The 21,443-nt window shown below is 39.1% G+C and overlaps 1 protein-coding gene across 1 annotated transcript; it reads left to right on the top strand.

Moving 5' to 3' along the window:
* Nucleotides 1-1,566: 1,566 nt before the first annotated feature.
* Nucleotides 1,567-19,977, top strand: LOC117821070 (potassium voltage-gated channel subfamily A member 10). Its single transcript, XM_034695092.1, has 2 exons — nt 1,567-1,894; nt 16,268-19,977. The coding sequence occupies exon 2, from the start codon at nt 16,444-16,446 to the stop codon at nt 18,187-18,189; it is 1,746 nt and encodes a 581-aa protein (XP_034550983.1). The 5' UTR covers nt 1,567-1,894; nt 16,268-16,443; the 3' UTR covers nt 18,190-19,977.
* The last annotated feature ends 1,466 nt before the right edge of the window (nt 19,978-21,443 follow it).

Raw genomic sequence — 21,443 nt, 5'->3', positions numbered from 1 at the left:
GGCCTTAAACACTAACACTTCCATGTGTTAGTTACCAATTAAATTAATTATTATTAATAATAATAATTCATATTAATTCATAGGATTTCTATAGCGCTTTTCTTAATACTCAAAGTCGCTTTACATAAAATGAAAGTAAAAATAAACGGAATAAACAAAACAGAACAAGGGTAAAGGTGGGGCAGGGGCAGAACTCATGTGTTGTACGCTTTTTTGAACAAGGAAGGTCTTGAGGTGTTTTTTAAATGATTGGAGTGAGTCAGAGTTGAGGATGTTTTGAGGAAGAGAGTTCCAGAGAGTCGGGGGCAGCGATGGCAAGGCTCTGTCCCCCAAGATGCGGTGCTTGGACTTGGTGATTGGGGACAGGAGATTGGCATCTGATGATCTAAGGTAGCGAGATGAGGAGTGACGTTTGAGGAGGTCAGTCAGGTATGAGGGGGCGAGGTTATTGAGGGCTTTGTAGGTGATGAGCAGGATCTTGAAGTGGATTTGGCACTGTATGGGGAGCCAGTGGAGGTGCTGAAGGATGGGTGTGATGTGGGATCTGGAGCAGGAGTGGGTGAGTAACCAATTTTAAAAAATTACAATAAAAAATGTAAAGTTTTGTCATGTTGTTAATTTATGGCTCTGCACCACAGTCTGCATGTGCATGTTTGTTTCTCTGGGAAATCACAGAGGTCAATAGCTCAGCATGCTTCTGAGAATTTTTTTCAGGAAAATATCTGCTTATAAGAAAGGACACATACAAATGACCCATCTTTATTGGAACCTTTGCTCTTTTCCCCATAGAGTCCAAGACTACAGCAACAGTAAACACTTGAAAACAAAGGGTTTAAGATTGTTCAGTGGGTGTGCCATAGTGTAGTATCACCAGAAGCCTGCAGAGGACAGCCTACCCATATAGAACTTTACTTTCAGTGTGTGACCCTGTACTGATCTGATCCAGGCTCAGTGAGTCAGGAGGCAGACAGAGGCCAGCTCCTCCCACCCTTAGGCCACCCGGGTGTTGCCAGGTTCAGCCAGTGGTCGATGTGTGCCAGACACGTCCGTTTAAACAGTGATGAGAGGATATTAATGTAATGACACCAAGCAAGGCTGTGAATAAATCTGAGCAGAGCAGGGGGAGTTCAACAATGTAGCAAGCAGGGCCCATTCGAAATGCATAACAGTAACTTCTGTAGTTACTGTTTTTCAGATTTTCACACTGCTTAAGCCTTTAAACAAACCTTGAAATATAGTTTTTTTTCATTTGATCAGGTTTAAGGATGAACAGTTAAATGGAAAAAAAATGCTCCTATTGCAGTGTATGTCAGCATTGTTTTAAAACTGACTTGTGATATACTTTGTTGGCATTTTATTCTGCGAAAAACGGAGCACTCTTGTGTCAGATTGTGGTTTTAGAAGACCAAGTTTTTATAAATGGTGGTGGTCAAGAGAGCATAAGGCAGCCTGGCAGAGGTTAGGAAACACCCTTTTTTAATCTGCTTAGTCCTCTCTCTCTCTCTCCCTCTCTCTCTAACTCCCTCTCTCTCTCTCCTCTCTCTCTCTCTCCCTCTCTCTCCCTCTCTCTCTCTCGCTCTCTCCTCCCCTCTGAGATAGAGAGACACAGCTTTGGTTAGAGGACGAAGAAAAACTGGGATTTTGCAAGCGGGGAATTGGCCAAATTAAACGTAATCATGCTGTTGTTATATCACTCTCACATCTGGCCTCAGGGTGATTGGCGGGGGCACCTCCGCCTGTGCCTGCTGTCTGTGCGGTCAACCAGGGGGTGACAGGACAAGCGAGGTGGGCAAGGACGATCCATGGCGCACTAACCATGCCTCCGGCCCGGCCCGGAGCACCAAACTTTCATCGGCAACGCCCGGAAGTGAGTGGGATCGACACGGCATTTCAGGTAGGCCACTTCACTCTCCTGTAACAGGCGGATGCAACAAGTGTTCCATCTTCACCGTGCGTTTTTTTAATTCAACCATTTGTTGCACAGGCGCGCATCCACTGACCTCAGCTCCTGTTACACCAGAACAAACAGAAAACTTAGCTTTTGTTTTGTTTTGTTTTGTTTTTGCTTCCATATAGTTTAGCTTTTAGCTAACCATGTGACTAATTATATTGTGGTAAGGAGAACTTACCATTTATGCAAATAGAGAACTCACCCTTCTTATTCATTTGTTTCATTAAATCGATACATCTCGACTTAAAATCCTACTTACTTTGCGTATTAGTTACAGCATGTCCACCATTGCCTACATCATCTATTATATTTGAAGTACTTGTTTTACTTTTGCACTTTTTTAAAGCATCATGTCTTACTTCCCACATTTCTGCTCCTTGTTGTTAAAATAAGTTTATCTTATGTGATTCATGTCAATTCTTGAACTTCAAAGTGGCTTTTTATTTTTTTATGTATTGCACATAAAAGAACAAAACAAACATTGCATGTTCAATAACATGAGCCAAGATATAACAGATACAATTAAATAATAAAATTAACCACTAACATGTTATGTGCAGGAGGAGCCAAAGAAAACCCTAATAGGCTTGTCGAGTGGCCCTCCATAGAAAATAATCAACACAAAGTATCAATGTAGAGACAGAATATCTACATACAAAACAAAAAAGATGAATAAGGGATTAATATTTAAAACAATGATGAAAAGATAGAAGGGAAAGTTAAAAAAACAAACAACACAAAAGAACAGAATATTTATTTATAAGTTAGGAAAGTAGGGAGAGTATGTGTTTGTAAATATGCATTAAAATTAGTATCATGTTGTATTGCTTAACTCACCTAATAGAAAGTGTATAGTTTGTTTCTTGAATGAGTTGAAATTTGTGTTACTTGTTATATGAGCGAGTAAACTGTTCCAAAAGTGAGGGCCTCTGTATCTGATGGAAAACTGAGAAAAGGTCGTCCTAAAGAAAGCTGGATGGAGTTTATTTGCAGACCTTGTTTGGTAAAGATGGATCTGAGAGTTAAACTGAAATAAATCCTGAAAGCTTGCTGGGAGTAAGTTGTGAATGTACTGAAAGACAAAAATACTAATTTGTAGACTTTTACATCAACTGTATGAAGAAAAGAGAAAAAGTGACTCTAAAAGAGAGAAACTGGAGCTTTGTGTCCTATTGGCTGGTAGCTGCACCTGCAGTATGCATGCTCAACACCTTGGTGATTTATAGATGCCACATGGTTTGACTCAATGTTTCAGAACATCTGACTTATGCAGTCTGTCATAAGCATATCATGTTTGATCAATTTGAAAAACTAGACTGAGTTGTTACTAAAGCACCTCATTTCTGATGAAAAAAAACCCTCTACACTGCTTCCCTACCCTCAACCCACCTTTCAGAGCATGTCATGCATACACATGCGCTATTCTGTGATTAGTAACAACAACATACTACGTGAAGCTAAAGTTTGTATGAAAAGGAGGACATTTTTCATGTAAAAAATGTGTCTGTGAAGTGCTTTTAAAACTTTTTTTTTCTTAAAATATGGAACTGGCAAATTTTTTGTTATACTCACAATTTTATACCAACAGTGTTTCCATCCATAAAACTTGTATACAGCAGTGGTTTATATCAGTGTAATTTTATGATCTTTATTGATCCCAAGGGTAATTTGATAAACAGTGGAGTAAAAGTAAATATAAACATTAGACTATGTTGAGTCTGTCCACGAGGTCTGTGAGCTGCAACCCAGACTGCAAACAAAGTCGCAAGCAACCAAAAGAGAGTCGTGTAGACAGATGTGGAGATTGAGTCAATGGGTATTTTTGGCATCTGTGTGTATTTGTGTGTATGTGTGGTGTGTGTGTGTGTGTGTGTGTGTGTGTGGTGTGTTTGTGTGTGTGTGGGTGTGTGTGTGTGCACGTGCATTAGGCCTACTTGTTTTTACGCCACCTAAGATTAGTGATATGTATAACAGAGTCAGAGCAGATGGCCATATTTTCCTCGCCTGGATCCGGAACAAAAACAGGCTTCTGAAAAAATAACGTAATATTCCTGTAAATGAGACAGGCTTAATCCCCACTGTGGGGGAAGAATGCCAAGGTTATGACAGGAGGAGGGTTATCCAGGGCTGGTGCTGGGAGGGACGAGAGGGAGTGTTTAGTTGTGTTTGTGATCAAATGTAATGATAACATTAAGGTTCTCAATCAGTTGCGTTTTAATCGTGATGAATGACATGATGGTCCATAGTTAGATTGCAATTAATCACATTTTATAATCTCTTCTTAATGTACCTTTAAGGGATATTTTTCACGTATTTTAATAATGTTATTACAATGGCAGTGGAGAAGTATACATTTTTATGTGATTACTATTGCAACAATACAAAAATAATGACAAACACTGTCCAGAAAATTCTCCAGAATAACCTCAAAGGGTCACATACTGTATGCTCAGAATAATACTGCAAACTCAAGCCCAACAGGCATCAACAGATGGGCATATTGACCTGAATATAGCGTTACTTAGTAATACAAAGACATTGCTTGTAAAGGTAAACTAAACACCCCCGTTTATTCTTAAACAGCTCCACACAAAATGATAGATCTCATCCGTCACTGTAGTCAGGTACATTTTCCATCAAGATCATTCCCTGGATCCTTCAAAATCTAATAAAAAGTCTTGCACAAAGTAATTGTGTTTAACTTCATTTTGGGGTAAATAAAGGAAAGCTGGATAGTTTGTAAGGGAATCTCCTGGACAACTTTGTTCGAGAGGAGGAAGAGGGCTCTCTGTATCTGCTGTGTTCTTGGCCAGCAAATGAGACTCAATGTACTCTGTTGGTACTTCACAAAGACAGTAAATGCAACATACTTTGATCTTGCTGAGAGAACTTCCTAGCAGGGATTTTGAAGCTGAACTTTGAGCAGTGCTTCTTAGGAAATCATCTTCTTTTTGCTGAGATACACTGCCCTTTTTTTTTAATCAGCTTATTCCTATGGGTTTGTACAGTTTTGTTTGTGTCACCTTTTTGTATGTCTTTGTCCTCTTCTCGCTGGTTTGAAGCAAATTTGCAAAAAGATGATGTCATCAATAAAGATGCAACACATTTGAATCAGTATCTGATGACTCTTGTTGCATTGTTTAGTCCGAATAAATCACTTCTCATCGGACCACTCAGTCCTGATGAATCTTGAAGACATTTCGAAAGAATGTGAGAGCTCATTTTGTATAACGTATTTATGAATATTTACTGTTTTGAAAGTAGGCCTCATGTTTTTGTTGTTTTCAGTGCTTGACTTAAGCATAGCACAAATCCGAGCTTGCAGTTATGCAGACAGAATCATTGCATTGTAATTGTTTGGGTTCCAGGTTGTTTTTGGCAAGGTGCGTTTGGGGTATCTTTTCAGTGCAAGTCACTGGAACAGATAACAATTAAACAGCTCAACGTCCAGTCAGATAAGGTGTATTATTTATCAAAGTAAATAAACAATAGTAACCTGCACATATTGGCAATGCCATGTTTTTGTTTATCAAACACTAAGTCTAAAACAGACCTTTACTGTGTGCTCCACAGGAAGTTTTTGATTAATTAGGAAGTGGTTTTGGCTGTACTTTGCCTGGCTGTTCTTGTTGTGCATATATGTGTGTGTGTGGGTGTGTGTGTGTGTGGTGTGTGTGTGTGTGGTGTGTGTGTTGTGTGTGGGTGTGTGTGTGTGTGTGAGTGATGTCTTGTCAGAAGGCCAAGTTAGGATTGTGGTCCCAGCTGCTGTGCACTGGGACTTGGCCTGGGGCCTGCAGACACACCCCTGTCAGCATCAGCAGCTTACATTCCCATGGATGCAGCACGTAGACAAAAAGATGCCCTCCAACAGTGTTAAGATATTCTTTTCAGCTCTGATGAATTTAGAGCAATCCAGTATTATGTACTTTTTGAACTCTCACTCTCTAAATTCACGATGTTAACTCTCTCCAGTCAGTAGGAGCTGGGCTTGTTTGTAAATAGTAACCAATCTACGGTCAATCCTTAAGAGGTCTTTTTTAATCAGTGACAACACAACAAGGCAGATAATGCGTGACACCGGAGTTTAACAACTTTGGTGTTTTCATTTTCAATTCCTGTGCATGTCAAAGAGGTCAGGAATCACCTCAGTGCAGAAAAACGTGCAAGATGGTACTTTGAAACAGGGCTATAACGTTTTCATAAGGTGACGAAAGCACATCTCCAACTGCAAGTTGTGTGATTACAAGATTGCACTACCTGCACTGTGTACATATGCTGTTTTTTATAAAACTGTATTTTATTATATTTTATTATATTTATATTTAAATTTTAGATATTTAAAAGCTGGAAGAGAGAAACAGCATCGTTTTTCCTGTATGTCTCGTATACACGGTGAACATTGACAATAAAAACTTTTGAATCTTTGAAGTCCTTGGCAAATAAACCTTATTATATTTTTTGTCTCTCTGAACCAGTTGGGTATCTATGATGGATGGCATCAGTGAAGGACTGTTGCTTCTTGGATTACAGCTATCCTGCCTTCAGACGCTGATATCCCTGAATGATGGTGCCAATGATGTGCAGTCATGTTGGAGGTTTTTCCATTTGAGTAGGAAACAAGTGTAACACTTGAAGCAACTATTTTTGTTCACCATTTATCACATCAGAGATTTGGAAGATGGCAGGGCTTCCTAATACTGTTGTACCTCAGCTTCCCCCAACTTTAGTGCATGGTGATAGAATATTCACTTGTGGGGGGGAGTTTCCTCAATCTAAGGTGTGGACTCACAAACAGAGCCAATTTGGAGAGAAATGTAATGCATGGAAGCTAGATATATCAAAACCAAATGTAACACAATTCACAAGCGTGCACTGGACCGTGTGCTGTCCCGAACAGTTGAATATTAATATGAGAGTTGTCGCACCTTTTGCAAGGATGTGCACGTTTAGTCATTGAAACGATTATACATCATCACCCTCACAAGTTGGCACCAGAATCACCAGTCAGATAAACAAATTATTTTTATTTCTTATCATTCTAGGCCCGAAATGCCAGTCATATGTTGTGTCTAACTGTAGCACAAGCACCCACCACTAGCCAGGAGTGTAGCTCTAGTTAAAGGCAACTCCCTTAATGTTATATTGCTCTTTATTCCTTTATTCAGATCCCCATTAGCTGCCACTAACGAAGCAGCTACTCTTCCTGGGGTCCACATAAAACAAACATAACATACAAAATATACATGGAATACAAAACTGAAAATGCAACAAACATGACAAACAAAACTGAAAATGCAACAAACATGAAATACAAAAACAGAAAAATGCTACACAACAGTTAGAAAAATGCTACAAACAGAAAATACAACAACTGAAAATGCTACAAACATAAGATAGAAAAACTGAAAACTGAAAATGCTACAAACATGAAATAGAAAAAATTAAAATGCTTCAAACATGCAATAAAAAAACAAAACAGGATGTTCTCTAAAATTCATTAAAAATCATTAATGTTAGGGTTATTATTAAGGTGTTCCTTTAAGAGTCTTTTTAAAACTGGCTTTACTGGGGGCTTCAATTATAGTATCTGGTAAATTATTCCACATTGTGATGGCTCTGTACATAACAGATCTGCTCACCGCATCAGTTCAGGGTCTTTTCTTAACTAAATGACCCTGAATAGCCTGCCGGGTACTGTAACTGTGTATGTCTCTCACATACCTTATTTACGCTACTACCTGGATGTAACAAGCACAGCTGACAAATTATATCTTGTAGCAGGAACGTTTGGCAGTATTGTGATCTGGAACATGGAGATAAAGTTGTTTTAGGCTATGCTTAGCTAACTGAACCGGGGCAATGTGCAACCAGTACAGGCATGTGGACTTAGCCTAACCCTAAAATGCAAAGATGTCTAAAGTCTGGTTGTGCTAGCTCTTGTGTTAGCCACAGTTGGCAAACGGCTTTGACATGGCTTACCCCTAAACACTGTGATCCTGTGTTTAGCTGTAGTAAATAACATATGATAAAGTGTTTTATGTTTTTCTCACCAAGAGACTTGTCGCTAGTCAAGATTAAAATTTAACAACTAGAAAAATTGTGCGCTTCAGACATCTTCATAAATCATAAAAAATGTGATTGAGTAAAGCAAGCATGGAACATTTAGATATTTAGGTACATGAGTTTAAGTTAAAGAACTAAAAACTTATTTGACAGCAAACCTACTTCTTTTGTCTGCTGCAGTGCACACTAACTCACAATCCTACTTAACCCTCCTGTTATGTTTGTTTTTCTGGAACAGAGACAATGTTCCTGGGTCAATTTGACCTGGGACATATTCAATTATCCAAAAGTGTCAGAACCCCCAAAAATCCCTATACACATTTTTTTAAATCTAAATTTCTAACTCCATTACTAACCATTTAAATCAAGATTTAGGCCATTGGTGTTCATTTAATTCTCAGAGATCATGGTTCAATTAGGATAACTCACTCGTTTTTCATGAAATTCATCTTAAAACTTTTTTAATGTACATTGGAAAGTCCTAAATATAAATACAATAGTTTTAGATTTTTTTTTTTACGAAGTGATGAGGTTAATATGTGTTACACAAAGAAATTCAGTATTGAATGAGTAGATATTTTAAACAATTTAGTCTACACAGATGTTTTTCATATGTGCTTTTTGAGTGATTTTGTGTTTAGTTACCTACCTTTTTCATTAAATGACCCATCCAATATGTACAAACACACACAAACACACTCATACGGTACAAACATCATGTGAGAGCAATGCGCTAAATATCATAGAGCGTCCATTTAGCATATTTTTAGCTCCATTAATGAGAGGCGCCGTTTGGCTGTGGTTATGTGAACTGCATTACCAAATGGACATTTGTAATTCATATTTCAGTAAGAGATTTAAAAGCTCAAGAGAGGGGGATAGGGTTATGATATTCTAAAAACCTGTGATTTGGATAATACATGTTTGTTAATTAAAAAAAAATCTCTCAATGGCCATCTGTACCTCTGTCTGAAAGTGTGGCTTTTTGTGTTGAACAGAAATGACTCATTCTGTCTGTGTGTGCACAGCAGGTTTGGTGGTGAATGTTTGCTGCACACCGTGTAATATTAGCACTGTTTATGAATATGTGATAGGTGAAGAATGTATTAGATTCTAGGTGAAGATGATAGTGAAGATTTATCAGCATTCTTTGACTCGACCACAGTACACAATGAAACTAAATTCAGTTTACTATTATACACTGGCACAGCAAAATCATATTTTACATCAAAAGCTAAAAGTAGGACATGTCATAATAAAATATGGCTGAAATTGTTATACTATTAAAATAGGTGCTAGGATTATTAGCTGTTCACTCTTTTTTTTTTTTTTTTTTTTTAAGTTATATTTTAGGCTTTTTCACCTTTATTGGATAGGATAGCTGAAGAGAGACAGGAATGTGGGGAGTAGAGAGTGGGGGAAGACATGCGGTAAATGGTCGAACAGCGACCTCTGTGATGAAGACTATAGCCTCTACTGTATTAGTGGGACGCTTAGACCGCTAGCCACTAGTGCCCCAGACTCTGTAATCTTTTAATTGACAAATTGTAGAAGCCAATTTTTTTGTTCCTTGCCGTAATCAATGTGTAATCTGCCTCACTTAACAAACTCAATTCCATGCAAGTAGTAAGACAGTGGGGAATCCGTTTGGCCCAAGTGGTTAAGAGGCACGCCCAAGAGACCATAGTGCTTGTCGCCGCAGTCAAAGGTTCAATCCAGGCTACAACCCTTTGCTGCATGTTGGTCCTCTACTCCTCTGCTCCTCTGTGTTTCCGTGTCCCTTCAGTGTCCCCTGTAATGTAGGAAAAAATTTGTCCCCCAAAAATGTTTTGAAATAAGAATGTAAGGCTATATGAGGTGATATCATGACCAAAGTGTTCACTCAATCAGTACCTTAATCTCATACATCACGATATCAAATCTCAAGCAGGGTTGTATTTCACTCGTGCATGTGTGTATTTGTGTGACGTGTGTAGGGTGTGTAACTTTTGTGTTTGTGCGCCTCTCTGTGATGGCTCACTAGTATCAGTGTTGATCTGACAGAAGAGATCCCTCGGCTTATAGCACTGAGCTCCCCAGCCTGTATTAATCTGCTTAATAGGGTCAAACTCTGGTCCAAAAATACCAAGCTCTACCAACCAGTGCCCTCACACATTCAAAAACCCCTTGCACCACTGCAGCACAGAAGCATGACAGAGGGTCCAACACACAAGGTTAGCCATACTTTGATAACTGTAAATCAAAGTGAGAATGGAGGACTGCGATGAAGAGTTATGTCATGCTGGGATACTTATGTGTGAGCCTGTTTTACAGATACTCAGACTGTACTCAGCTGAAAACATCTGTCACATCGCAGATTATTCATGTGATGATGAATATTTTTCGGGGAAGTGTGATTCCATTTATTATGAAGAAAGTGACCAATGTTTTTTGCAGAGAAATATTAAAGTTACTTTTTAGAGAGAGAGAGAGAAGGTGTCTTTACATTTAAATCAGCTACACCAGAGTTATCAGCAATTAACATGATTTAACAAGCTGATGCAAATTCAATTCAGTGTATAGTTAAGCATAATGTAACTATAGTGCCATATACCTTAATGATGAGTACTATTCAAATCTTGAACTAAATTTAGGAAATACACATAAAAGGAAGATGGTGTTTTTAGCTCATTTTGATCACTTCTGGTGTGATAGAGCCTTATAATGACTTATGACATAAACATATTAATTTCTGTTAAATTATGTGACTTTAACGAAGTTCATCTGCGACCAAAAGACCACTACAAAACTTAGAGAACACTCTGATGTCACAAGCTGAAGTGGAGACACACTTACAAGACACCACACCATTTACAATAACCTGTAGCTCAATTGAGAACTTGAGGTTATCGGAGACTTGAATTTCAAAAATAGCTGACTTTGTCTTTAAAAAATAGCTTTTATAAACTGAAAATCTCAACTAACAAAGGTTATTTAATGGGGGAGGGGCATAAAAGTGACTTAATTCAGATTCAGTGGAGAACATAGCGTGTAATTGTATGTTTGCACTAGGGCCTGACCACAATTAATCGATTATCGATTAATTGATTGTTAAGAATTACTCAAAACACACATTTTGTTATCAATTTCCGTCACGTGGAACAAACATCATGTGGTCTCATATTACACTCATCTATCAGGGAGGTGTTTTATGTTAAAGCATGTTTCGATGTGAATCAGCTGTTAAAGGTGTTTGCGCACAGCGGAGACGCTCAGCTGGCGGCTGCAGCTGTGCGTCAGGTCTCCTCCACGTGCACTTTTTAAAAGAGGATCAATACAAAACTGCTGCCAACAACGACACGGACACGAAGGTTGATATCTTTAAACAGGATATTTCCACCTTTGGATACGAAGGCAACAAACAGGTGGAAATTCTGGTACACCACGTTTACAGACCAGCAACATCAGAGCCGTCTGGGCTTTTCTCAGCGGGACTGATTAGACCCGGTTGCGCTCCTGGCTGACACCTGACCGAATACACATGTTTATTTTTCTCAATAAAAACGAGTAGAGCAGAAAACTGGACACTGTGAGTCTGAAGTACTTTTCTCTAGTATTATGAGTCTTCAACATTGTAAGACTATGTCCGCTGAGAATATGTTAATGAGCCTGATTGATATTCTGCGTGTCAAACGTGTACCCGTATTCAATCCCGTCAGTTATATGCATTTGTTGCTGTAGAAATAAAATCTATTTGGCATTGTTTTTGACGTAAGAATAATGTTTTTTTCAATTAATCGATAATTGATCGTTAACATTTCCAAAAATCGATCACGGAAAATACCTAAAATGTAAATCCCTAGTTTGCACAGGAGACTAGAATTACATTAGTCTTCGCATTCTGCAGCTGTTCGTAATGGTGATGTAAATAATCAAGGTTTGTCTGTTTTACAGCACTTTTGTTGTAATGACTTTGTTATATTATCAACATTCATATTGCTGTGTGTAAAGACTGTATGTCCTTGATGCACTGAGATGGTGATATAGTCATTGCAGTGATTTATGTAGCGTGTCTTGTAAACAATCAATTATCAGTAAATGTTAAACAATGTTGGATGTGTAACCTAAATCCTGGACATGGTGTCCTCAGAACTACATTGAACATCCACACGCACTTCTTGCCGACCAGCAAGCAAAGGATTGGCTTGTGGTTAAGCTCGATCTGCCTGAACATCTGTTCATGTTTACACACATGTGGTAAAGTCAGAGCGTTTAGCTCACTAAAGTGTACAGTTGCTCCACACAGCATATAAGACCATATTTCTCATGTGGATTCCCATATTGTCCCACCACCTACTTTATACAGTGCTTTCCTGTATATCTGTGCATTAGAGCATGAAATGCGCTGCAAGTTGTTCTCTCATGGGGCTTCTCACTTGGCTCCCTAAGTATTAATAGCATCACAAGAATAGTCAGAGCAGCATGGGGTGGCGTGGGCCCCAAATGACACCTCTGTTTAAGGCTGTTCTAACACGACTCAAGGTCATAATGCCACCATGGAAGCGTTTTGTCTCCATTTCAAGAGTCCTTTTACATGCATATGTGAATATATTACAGTTATGATTTATTGTATGGGAGAATAATGTATACACATCTGTTAGATGTATATTCATTCAGCATAACCTAGTTTATCATTCTGAGTTGTAACCCCAAAACTGTACCCACACTGTCTAAGCATTGTAATCCACAACTTAATTCTTTGTCAGTTGTTTGTCAATCAGTATCAATCTTATTAGCATGATAAGAAGTTATGTATTAGTCTTTAAGCATCCACAAACATACTGCACATGCAATCAAAACAACATCAGTATGTTTGCCTTTATGATTCATTTGAATATCCCAGCAAAGACCTGGAATCATTTTTTTTTCTTTTTTTTTAAAAATGCACATTGTTTTAGCTATTTCTTAAAATATTTTTTTAATGTAGAATTGAATTTTGTCCAAAGTTTGTACCCATATATTATGATAAAAATCTAATTAATAGAGTAGTTATGTGTTTCCAGAAGGGGTTGATGAATAATTACATCAATAATTGTTTATGGCAGGTTCTCAAAATGATGTTGCTGAGGCTGACACACACAAAAAAAAGACATACTTTCAGTGCTTCTAGACACATTACATTACATAAATCACAAGACAAATACAAGGGCACATTAAACATGATTGAATGTTTCTCACTTATTATAATGGAAATAGTACAGGACATACTAAATAAAGAGTGATGACATGACTGTTCTAAAAAGTTGTCTACACATGCACCAGTTATGGGAGAGTTGGGAGGCAGCTTCCTGACATGCCTATGAGTACAAATATGTTTAACAGCGTGTGGACGGTGAGGTATGGTCCAGTGGGTCTGAGTGCTGCTCCGTGCAATTTGACATAAGATCATCTGTGACATTTGCGGTAGGCAAGTAACGTTGGCCTCTTTTGAGCTTCACTTTCTCCTTTTTTCCTGTCATAGTGATGAAGGTTTATAGACTGGAGGTCATTAAAAATGCATGTTCTCATGGTGTGCAGTGTAAGAAAAGGAGGTTAGAAGTCAGGGTGGGAAGGGAAAGAGGTTTTCTCTGAAAGTGAAAGTTAGAAAGCTGTGTGAAGTATGGAAGGGACCTTTGCTTTCTCTGAACTGAGGCACTCTTTTATCATTCTTTCAACACTTAATGGTGTTTTCTACCATCAATTATTTATTGAGTTGCTGTAAATAAGTACGATATGGATACGACCTGTGTGTGTGTGTGTGTGTGTGTGTGTGTGTGTGTGTGTGTGTGTGTGGGGGGGTGAGGGAGTCAAGCATGGAGAGATCAGAGGATCTAATCGCATTGTTCCAGTCTACAGGGCATTGAACACATCACAGGGATAACTGAGAGACTCCTTAGTGACACACACTATCGGACACACAGACACACACACTATCAGATACACAGACACACAGACACACACAGACACACACACACACACACAAACACACACAAACAAACACAGATGCAGGTCCATACTTATAGACAAAATATCCATGCAGCAATATTCATCACCTGATTTCTTTCCCAGCTGATTGCCTTTGTTTGCCTGAGCATGTGTGCACGCTTGTTTGCCTGTGTTTGCCTGTGTTTGCCTGTGTTTGTGTGTTTGTGTGTGTGTCCTTTGTCCCAGCTCTAGTTTCTACTACAGCATAAGGTTACTCAATGAAGTCTATGATAGATTAGTCATTCTGATGCCGATTGTGGACGTAGCACAGAACTGTAGCAGTGGCAGAACTTAGGAAGGACCCTTTTTTCTCCTGTTGTTTCTTTTTAGAGCATATGCTGCACACTTAGCAGACTTACTGCTTAAGAAGGTAAGATGTGTGTTGCTTGTGTGATTCTCTACCTATGAGCTCATCTTGGCAATTTCTCTGAATTTCCAACTACTTTTTTTCCACCCCTGCAACAGAGAGAATCCAGTGAGCAGAGTATTAGCTGCTGCTTTGACACAGAATACCTTACCCAGAGATGACATCTCTCACTTGTCTTGAGTTAGCTTTCACTTTCCTTTCAGAGAGAGCAAAATCCTCCACTTAAACTTATAAATCTCAGCACATCTCAGCTCTACTGTAATCAAAGGTTAGTATCGGTGCAACTGTCCTAATGTGTTTTGGGAACAATTTGTCAATTTGGCGAGTCTGAGTAACACCGCTTCTCTTATTGATGGATATTTAAGTGTTAGCAGTTCTTTCAGTTACATTCAATATTGACGGCACATTGACTTATTGGGAAAACATCAAGGATCAGCTGTGCAGAGCGGTAGCTTTGGCCTCTTTCACGGTATTGATTTAAGAGCTTCCAACAGTGTCTAAGCATGTGTTTTGGTTTGATGCTTCTGTCTGGAGTTCACAAGAGAAAGCTTCAATTTATATTTATACTCCCTGTTTCCTTTTATCATTTTTTTACAGCATTCTCAGGGTCACAGTCTTATTTCTAACCCTGTTTTCTCATGGACATCTTGAACAGTTTCGAAATAACATTCAAGCCTTTGTTTCTCTGCTGGTGTTTTCTCCTCTTAAGAAAACCCCTTCATGGATGCTCCCTCATCATTCTGTCTCTCCATCCACCCACAATCAACTTCCATTCTCTCTTTATTGTCACTTTTTTTTATTCCTGCATTCCGTCCTCTGCCTACCCAATGCATCCACCCACTATCTGTCTTCCCAACAAGTTTTGCACCATCCTCCTTTTATGCATTCTGTCAGCTCTCCTCTCTCTTTCTCTCCTCTCCCTCCCAGCAGGATTGGTATCACTGGGATTAGTCCAAGGTGGTGACTCATGTCTGGAGTCTTTAATTAAACATCTGTAGGAAATCTGCACTCTGCCGTAAGCACACGCATTTACACTACATACACACACAGATATACATTCGGACACTCCAGCAGGCACACCAGTGAGAGCAGTATTTGTTAAATGCAATCTTTATGCCAATGAAAAGTCACACATGCACTGGAAACTTAAGTGCAACAACAGATCGCACGTTAAAGGCAGAGCAGATATCTGCGGGAAACTTAACAGCTTAGAGCAGTGGGAATATGTGGGCCCTGGTGTCTGGAGGAAGCTAGGCTCGTGGTATCACCGTTCAGACAGTTAATTATGCACCAATGTATGCACAGACCCAGTTACACTACCCTACCCTACATTTGGGGTCATTTCAGGCTGTGAACTTTGATTGCCTTACTCTTGAACAGGCACTAGGCTGAAGAAAAAAGTGTGTTATTTGTGTGTTTTGTTATTTAGGCAACATTGAGCAACAATCAGAGAAACATCTCACAATTGAAAATGCACCCGTCATAAGCGACACTTGCTCCCAACTTCTTAGTTGCTCTGTTGTCTGATGTTCTGTGTTTGCCTTTTTCACAGTTACATGACTCATCACAGTGTCTCCACAATAACAGGAAAAAAGTAGCATGGAATTTTGTTTCAGCAAACTAAGTAATCCTCTCCAGTCATACCCTTTCCCCTCTTTTATAGCTGCCTGACGCCTTTCCTCTTATTTTGTCCCACATTTCTCTATCTGCCCCTTTGTTTCATCTTTTTTCAAGGAAAGGGTTTTACTTGGAAACACAGAGTCGTGATAGAACATGTGCTCTCCGGCGTCATTCTCTCAACACCGCATGACAATAACCACTAATCACACCATATACTGTTGAAACACACAAACACACTGACTCTGTTCTGTCTCTCTCATCAGGTGTTGGAGCGGATAAAGAATACACTAGGCTTTCTGTTGTCTGTCCACTGTAAGTGCTGCTGAGGACTGGCTGCTCCAGATTCCACTGACTGAACCGCCCATCCGCGCATCTGTCTGTGTGTGAAGGATTGTTTTATCCTGGGGTCCCAAGGCTTTGCACTGGCTGAACCAGAGCCATGGAGGTGGCCCTGGTAGACTTTGAGAGCCTGGGTGATCTTGATGGCAGCCTTGAAGATGAGTTGGACACCTATGCTGATGAGACTACAGCTCTCACAGTGGACATCCCCCAGGGGCCCAACAGCCCTCGCAGCAAGTACCTTCTGCGAGTCCCTCAGCTGTCTTCTACACCCTCCCACCACAGTCCAGTGTCTTCCCACATGTGGGAATCCACCTCATCTTCACCCATTCCTCAGACACAGACACTGACAGTACCACAGTCTCCAACCATGCCAACTCCAAACAGACAGGGACGCAGCAGCTGCGCCAGTATGATCTCAAACTGGAAGTTACTGCTGAACAGCGAGGGCACTAAGGAAAGTGAGACCATTTTCAGCCGACTTGCCAAGGAGTGCTGCGAGGATCTGTTTGTTGATAAAAAGGGTCTGGATGACGGAGACCAGAAAGTCATCATCAACATTGCAGGTCTTCGTTTTGAGACCCAGCTTAAGACATTGGACCAGTTTCCTGATACACTGTTAGGAGATCCTCTGAAGAGGATGGACTATTTTGATCCAATGAGAAATGAGTATTTCTTTGATCGAAACAGACCCAGCTTTGACGGGATCTTGTATTACTATCAGTCAGGGGGTAAGGTGAGGCGTCCAGCTAACGTTCCCCTGGATGTGTTCGCAGATGAAATTTTGTTCTATGAGCTTGGAAGCGAGGCCATGGAGCAGTTCAGGGAAGATGAGGGATTCATAAAGGATGTTGAAATCCCTTTACCTGACAATGATGTGTACAGACAATTCTGGCTGTTGTTTGAGTACCCAGAGAGTTCGAACGCAGCCCGAGGTGTAGCACTGGTGTCCGTTTTTGTCATTGTAATATCCATCATTATTTTCTGCATGGAGACTCTGCCAGAATTTAGAGATGACAGTGACCCAATCGTGCCCACAGCTGTACTGCCTTTCAACTACTCTACATTTTACACTTCTGCGGCTCCGTCTGCTACGAAGCCCACAACTTTCTCTGATCCCTTCTTCATCATTGAGTCTGCATGCATTGCGTGGTTCTTCTTTGAGCTGTGTGTGAGATTTGTGGTCTGTCCTAGTAAAAAGGACTTTTTCAACAACCTCATGAACATCATAGACATTATATCCATCATCCCTTATTTTGTTACTGTGGTTACAGAACTGGTCACAACGCCTCAGGAGAGCTCAGGACAGAACATGTCTTTGGCTATTCTGCGAATCATTCGTCTGGTGAGAGTGTTTCGTATATTCAAACTCTCACGTCACTCCAAGGGGCTGCAGATCCTGGGACAGACTTTGAAGGCCAGTATGCGTGAGCTAGGGTTGCTCATCTTCTTTCTCTTCATTGGAGTCATCCTCTTCTCCAGTGCTATCTACTTTGCTGAGGTAGACGAGCCTAACACACAGTTTGTAAGCATACCTGACGGCTTCTGGTGGGCTGTGGTTACCATGACCACAGTTGGCTACGGTGATATGTGTCCCATTACGATGGGGGGTAAAATGGTGGGCACCTTGTGTGCCATCGCAGGCGTGCTGACAATTGCTTTGCCTGTTCCTGTCATTGTCTCCAACTTTAATTACTTCTACCACAGAGAGACAGAAGCAGAGGACAAGCTACCATTGGCAGATGCTGTTGAGCAAGCCATGAAGACAGAGATGAGTTCAGAACAGGGCAGCAACACCTCGCTCAGTAAAGCCAATGGCATCCGACAAATTGACAGAGGACAATAACTACTGTGGAAGGGGACAATTCTGAATATGAGACTTTGAACAAAGCTGGAAAGAAATTTCAGCTCACAGAATAGTAAGGGTAAATAAGTGTTAGCATTTCCCTTAACTGATAAAATCAGTTACATAAAATGTTTTTACTGAGTGAAAAAGTGTGTTTTATAAGGACAAGCAGGATGTACTGTACTAACCTCATTGTGTCTACCATGAAATTGACCCCAAAATGGCACATAAGCAGATCAATTCACTTAGTTCATGTTCAAGATTGTATGTCAGCATAGTTCACTTTATGTAAGGACTCATCTTTTGTTGCATAAAAGCAGAAAACACATTTCCACTTTCTGTATGTATGTATGTATGTATGTATGTATGTATGTATGTATGTATGTATGTATGTATGTATGTATGTATGTATGTATGTATGTATGTATGTATGTATGTATGTATGAGGATTAGTATTTCTTATACTTATTTGTATTGGCTTTGCTATTGATCCTTTTCAAACAAAGCTTTGATAGTTTGGTAACAAGCTGCACAAACACAACTTTCAGACTGTTCCTTCCAGGACTATGGCACCCAATTCATTTTGTTACAAACACAAGGCAGATGTTGATTTGGAGAATATGAAAATTTGATCTCAAAGTAACAAAGTTTTAAGCACAAGTTCTACGACATCCGAAAGATTTTGGTGTATTATCAAGTGTAACAGGAAAATGGTCAGTCTAACATAAATAAGACCAAGATGTACAAAGTAGCATTGACAAAACAAACACAATACTCCTGCAAGAGTTGTGAATGAGTAACTTGTGAATAGTTTCTTTCCTGTATTTATTTATTTATATAAAAATATATCTTGATACTCTTCTATTTATTCTTTTTCTTTGATATGCAGTGTGGGTAACCATCCTTCTCTGGTGTTAAAGGTCTGACTGACTGACTGACTCCACACTATGTACTATAATGGAGTGCCTTAAAATCTGTAACAATGAGAAACTGATGACTTTGCCATACATATTCTTACTGTAATATTTGTCATGTATCATCCATATATGCTCAATAACTGGTTTCAGCTTTGCTTGAAAATGTAGAAGTTTTAACCTCTCTTTTTTTCCAACAAAGAAACACATTCTGACCTTAACATAGTCAAAGTGTAGTGGCTCCCCTCTTTCTGAGGTTTATATTGTCTGTCAAAGTTCTGGATTTAATTTACAAATATCACTTTTTTCATTAATTAGCTTCTAATTACCTTTTTGTTTGACCTTCTGAGAAAGTGAACCTTTGGATGGCAATACAAGAAAATGAGTCCCCCCCAAAAAAACCCTGAAGATAAAAAGATAAACAGAGAGGCCAAAGATTGATCAATGAATAATGAAGGGAACTGGTACTCCGGAAGGGCCATGATGTGTCATGATTCATCTTATTTTTAAGGAGTTATAGCGAATTATACTGTATCAGTGTAACGGATGGAAGAAAGCTTTAGATCTGTAACTGAAATCCAGATAAGCAAACTTATGATCACATTCAGATGTGTTGTTGTCTGGTGTAAAGATGATATGGTATGATGAGATATTTTTTTTAATTGGTCAGTGCTTCATCTGTAAAGTCACTATTGACTTCAAAGGTAGACTCATCTGAAGTGATGCCCTGCATCATGGTAGCTACAACAGGTCAGAGTTAAGAACCCTAACAAGACCACTACACTGTATCTGTATTTGTATTTGTATGTATGATTACATTTCAGTATACAATTTACTGTAATGTCTGCAATATATTCTGAGATTTTAAATCACATTTCATGCTCTGAGGTGTTTGAATGGTGTGTGTGCTTTGCGCATCTGATTAAATTGTACTTTTTTACAGTTACTAGAAACATAGGTCCACAATATGTTCGTGAAATATAAGACTGTTTGTGTGTTTGGGGTTTTCTCCTCATCTCCATCAGTATTTCCCCACAGGGAATATTTCGTTGTTACTTTCAGTCACCGGTTTGTATTTAATGTAAGGTTAGTGCCCATGACACACACAGAAAGAAATACAGGTCACATCAACCAGACGTGTTGCATTGCAGAGACCGAATATCTGGAAGTCTTCCAGACAACAACAGGATGCCAGTGTCTGCTTGACATGAGGTAGTCTCCTGGCTATTAATGCCCAACAGCTTCACCTGATACCCTCTTCTGTGTGCTTACCTCAACACCTTGTCCCAGACCGGCTAAGCTCTCCTGTAAACTAAGCGTATGGATTTGGTAAGTACTAGATGACATGAATTGTGGGACATTTTCTGAATCATATAAAAACAATCTCTTGCTGATACCAGCAGGATACTAGAATAAGCATGTTTCCATCCAGAAAGATGAAGTGTGAAAAGTAACAGACTCCTCATAGTATAAAAAGCATGTTGAAAAATAAGAGTTGTTTTTATATTTTATTCATAATAAGTACCTGGTGGGCAGAGATGGGGAGGATTTGTATGTCCCAGTTTTCAAGGAATGGTAATCAGAGCAAAAGTTAGACAGCAAGGTGTTTTTTCTGCTTTTCTGTTTTTATATTGTGCCATTGCAGACATACAAAAGACACATAAACTGCATGAAAATTAAAACAAATTGTAACTGTACACACTGGTCTAAGAACAAGAACTGCCTTGCTAGAAGAAAATTGTCTTTTTAAAACATTTTTTTTTATTGTTGTAGTTGGAAGACTTTGATTTTCAATGAGAACATACAGAAAACATCACCACAAACCACACCAGATGCAAAATAAAATACAAGCAGCCTTCCCTGCATACACACAAACAAAAACAAAATAATAATAATAATAATAATAATAATAATAATAATAATAATAATAATAATAATAATAATAATAAGGATTATTATTATTATTATTATTATATAATTAAATTGAGAAATTGTCACACTCAATAGCCTTACAGATAAGTATAATCTATTGTTGCATGAAAAAATCCATTAAGGGTGCCCACACCTCTTAAAATTCTTGCATTTTACCCCTGATTACATAGGTTAACTTTTCTAGTGTAAATCACATTGCCATCTCTCTAATCCAAGATTGTGCAGAGGATACTTCAGTCTCTCTCCAAGATAGAGCAACCATCCTCCTGGCCTGCAGGAGGCCATAGCTGTTGTCTTTTATGTGAGAATCCAAATTCAACTGATGGGAAAAAATCAGAAAATTAATTTGCATTGATGCATTCCAGTGAGCAGATTTGAAGTTATTTTATAAGAAACCTTTCATGTTTT

Source organism: Notolabrus celidotus, chromosome 11, assembly GCF_009762535.1.
Source record: "Notolabrus celidotus isolate fNotCel1 chromosome 11, fNotCel1.pri, whole genome shotgun sequence".
Taxonomy (NCBI): Eukaryota; Metazoa; Chordata; class Actinopteri; order Labriformes; family Labridae; genus Notolabrus; species Notolabrus celidotus.
This window is presented reverse-complemented; position numbering and strand designations above follow the sequence as displayed.

Bases quoted from the DNA above. Each gene is read 5' to 3' on its own strand.
- LOC117821070 (XM_034695092.1), top strand. From the start codon at position 16,444: ATGGAGGTGGCCCTGGTAGACTTTGAGAGCCTGGGTGATCTTGATGGC.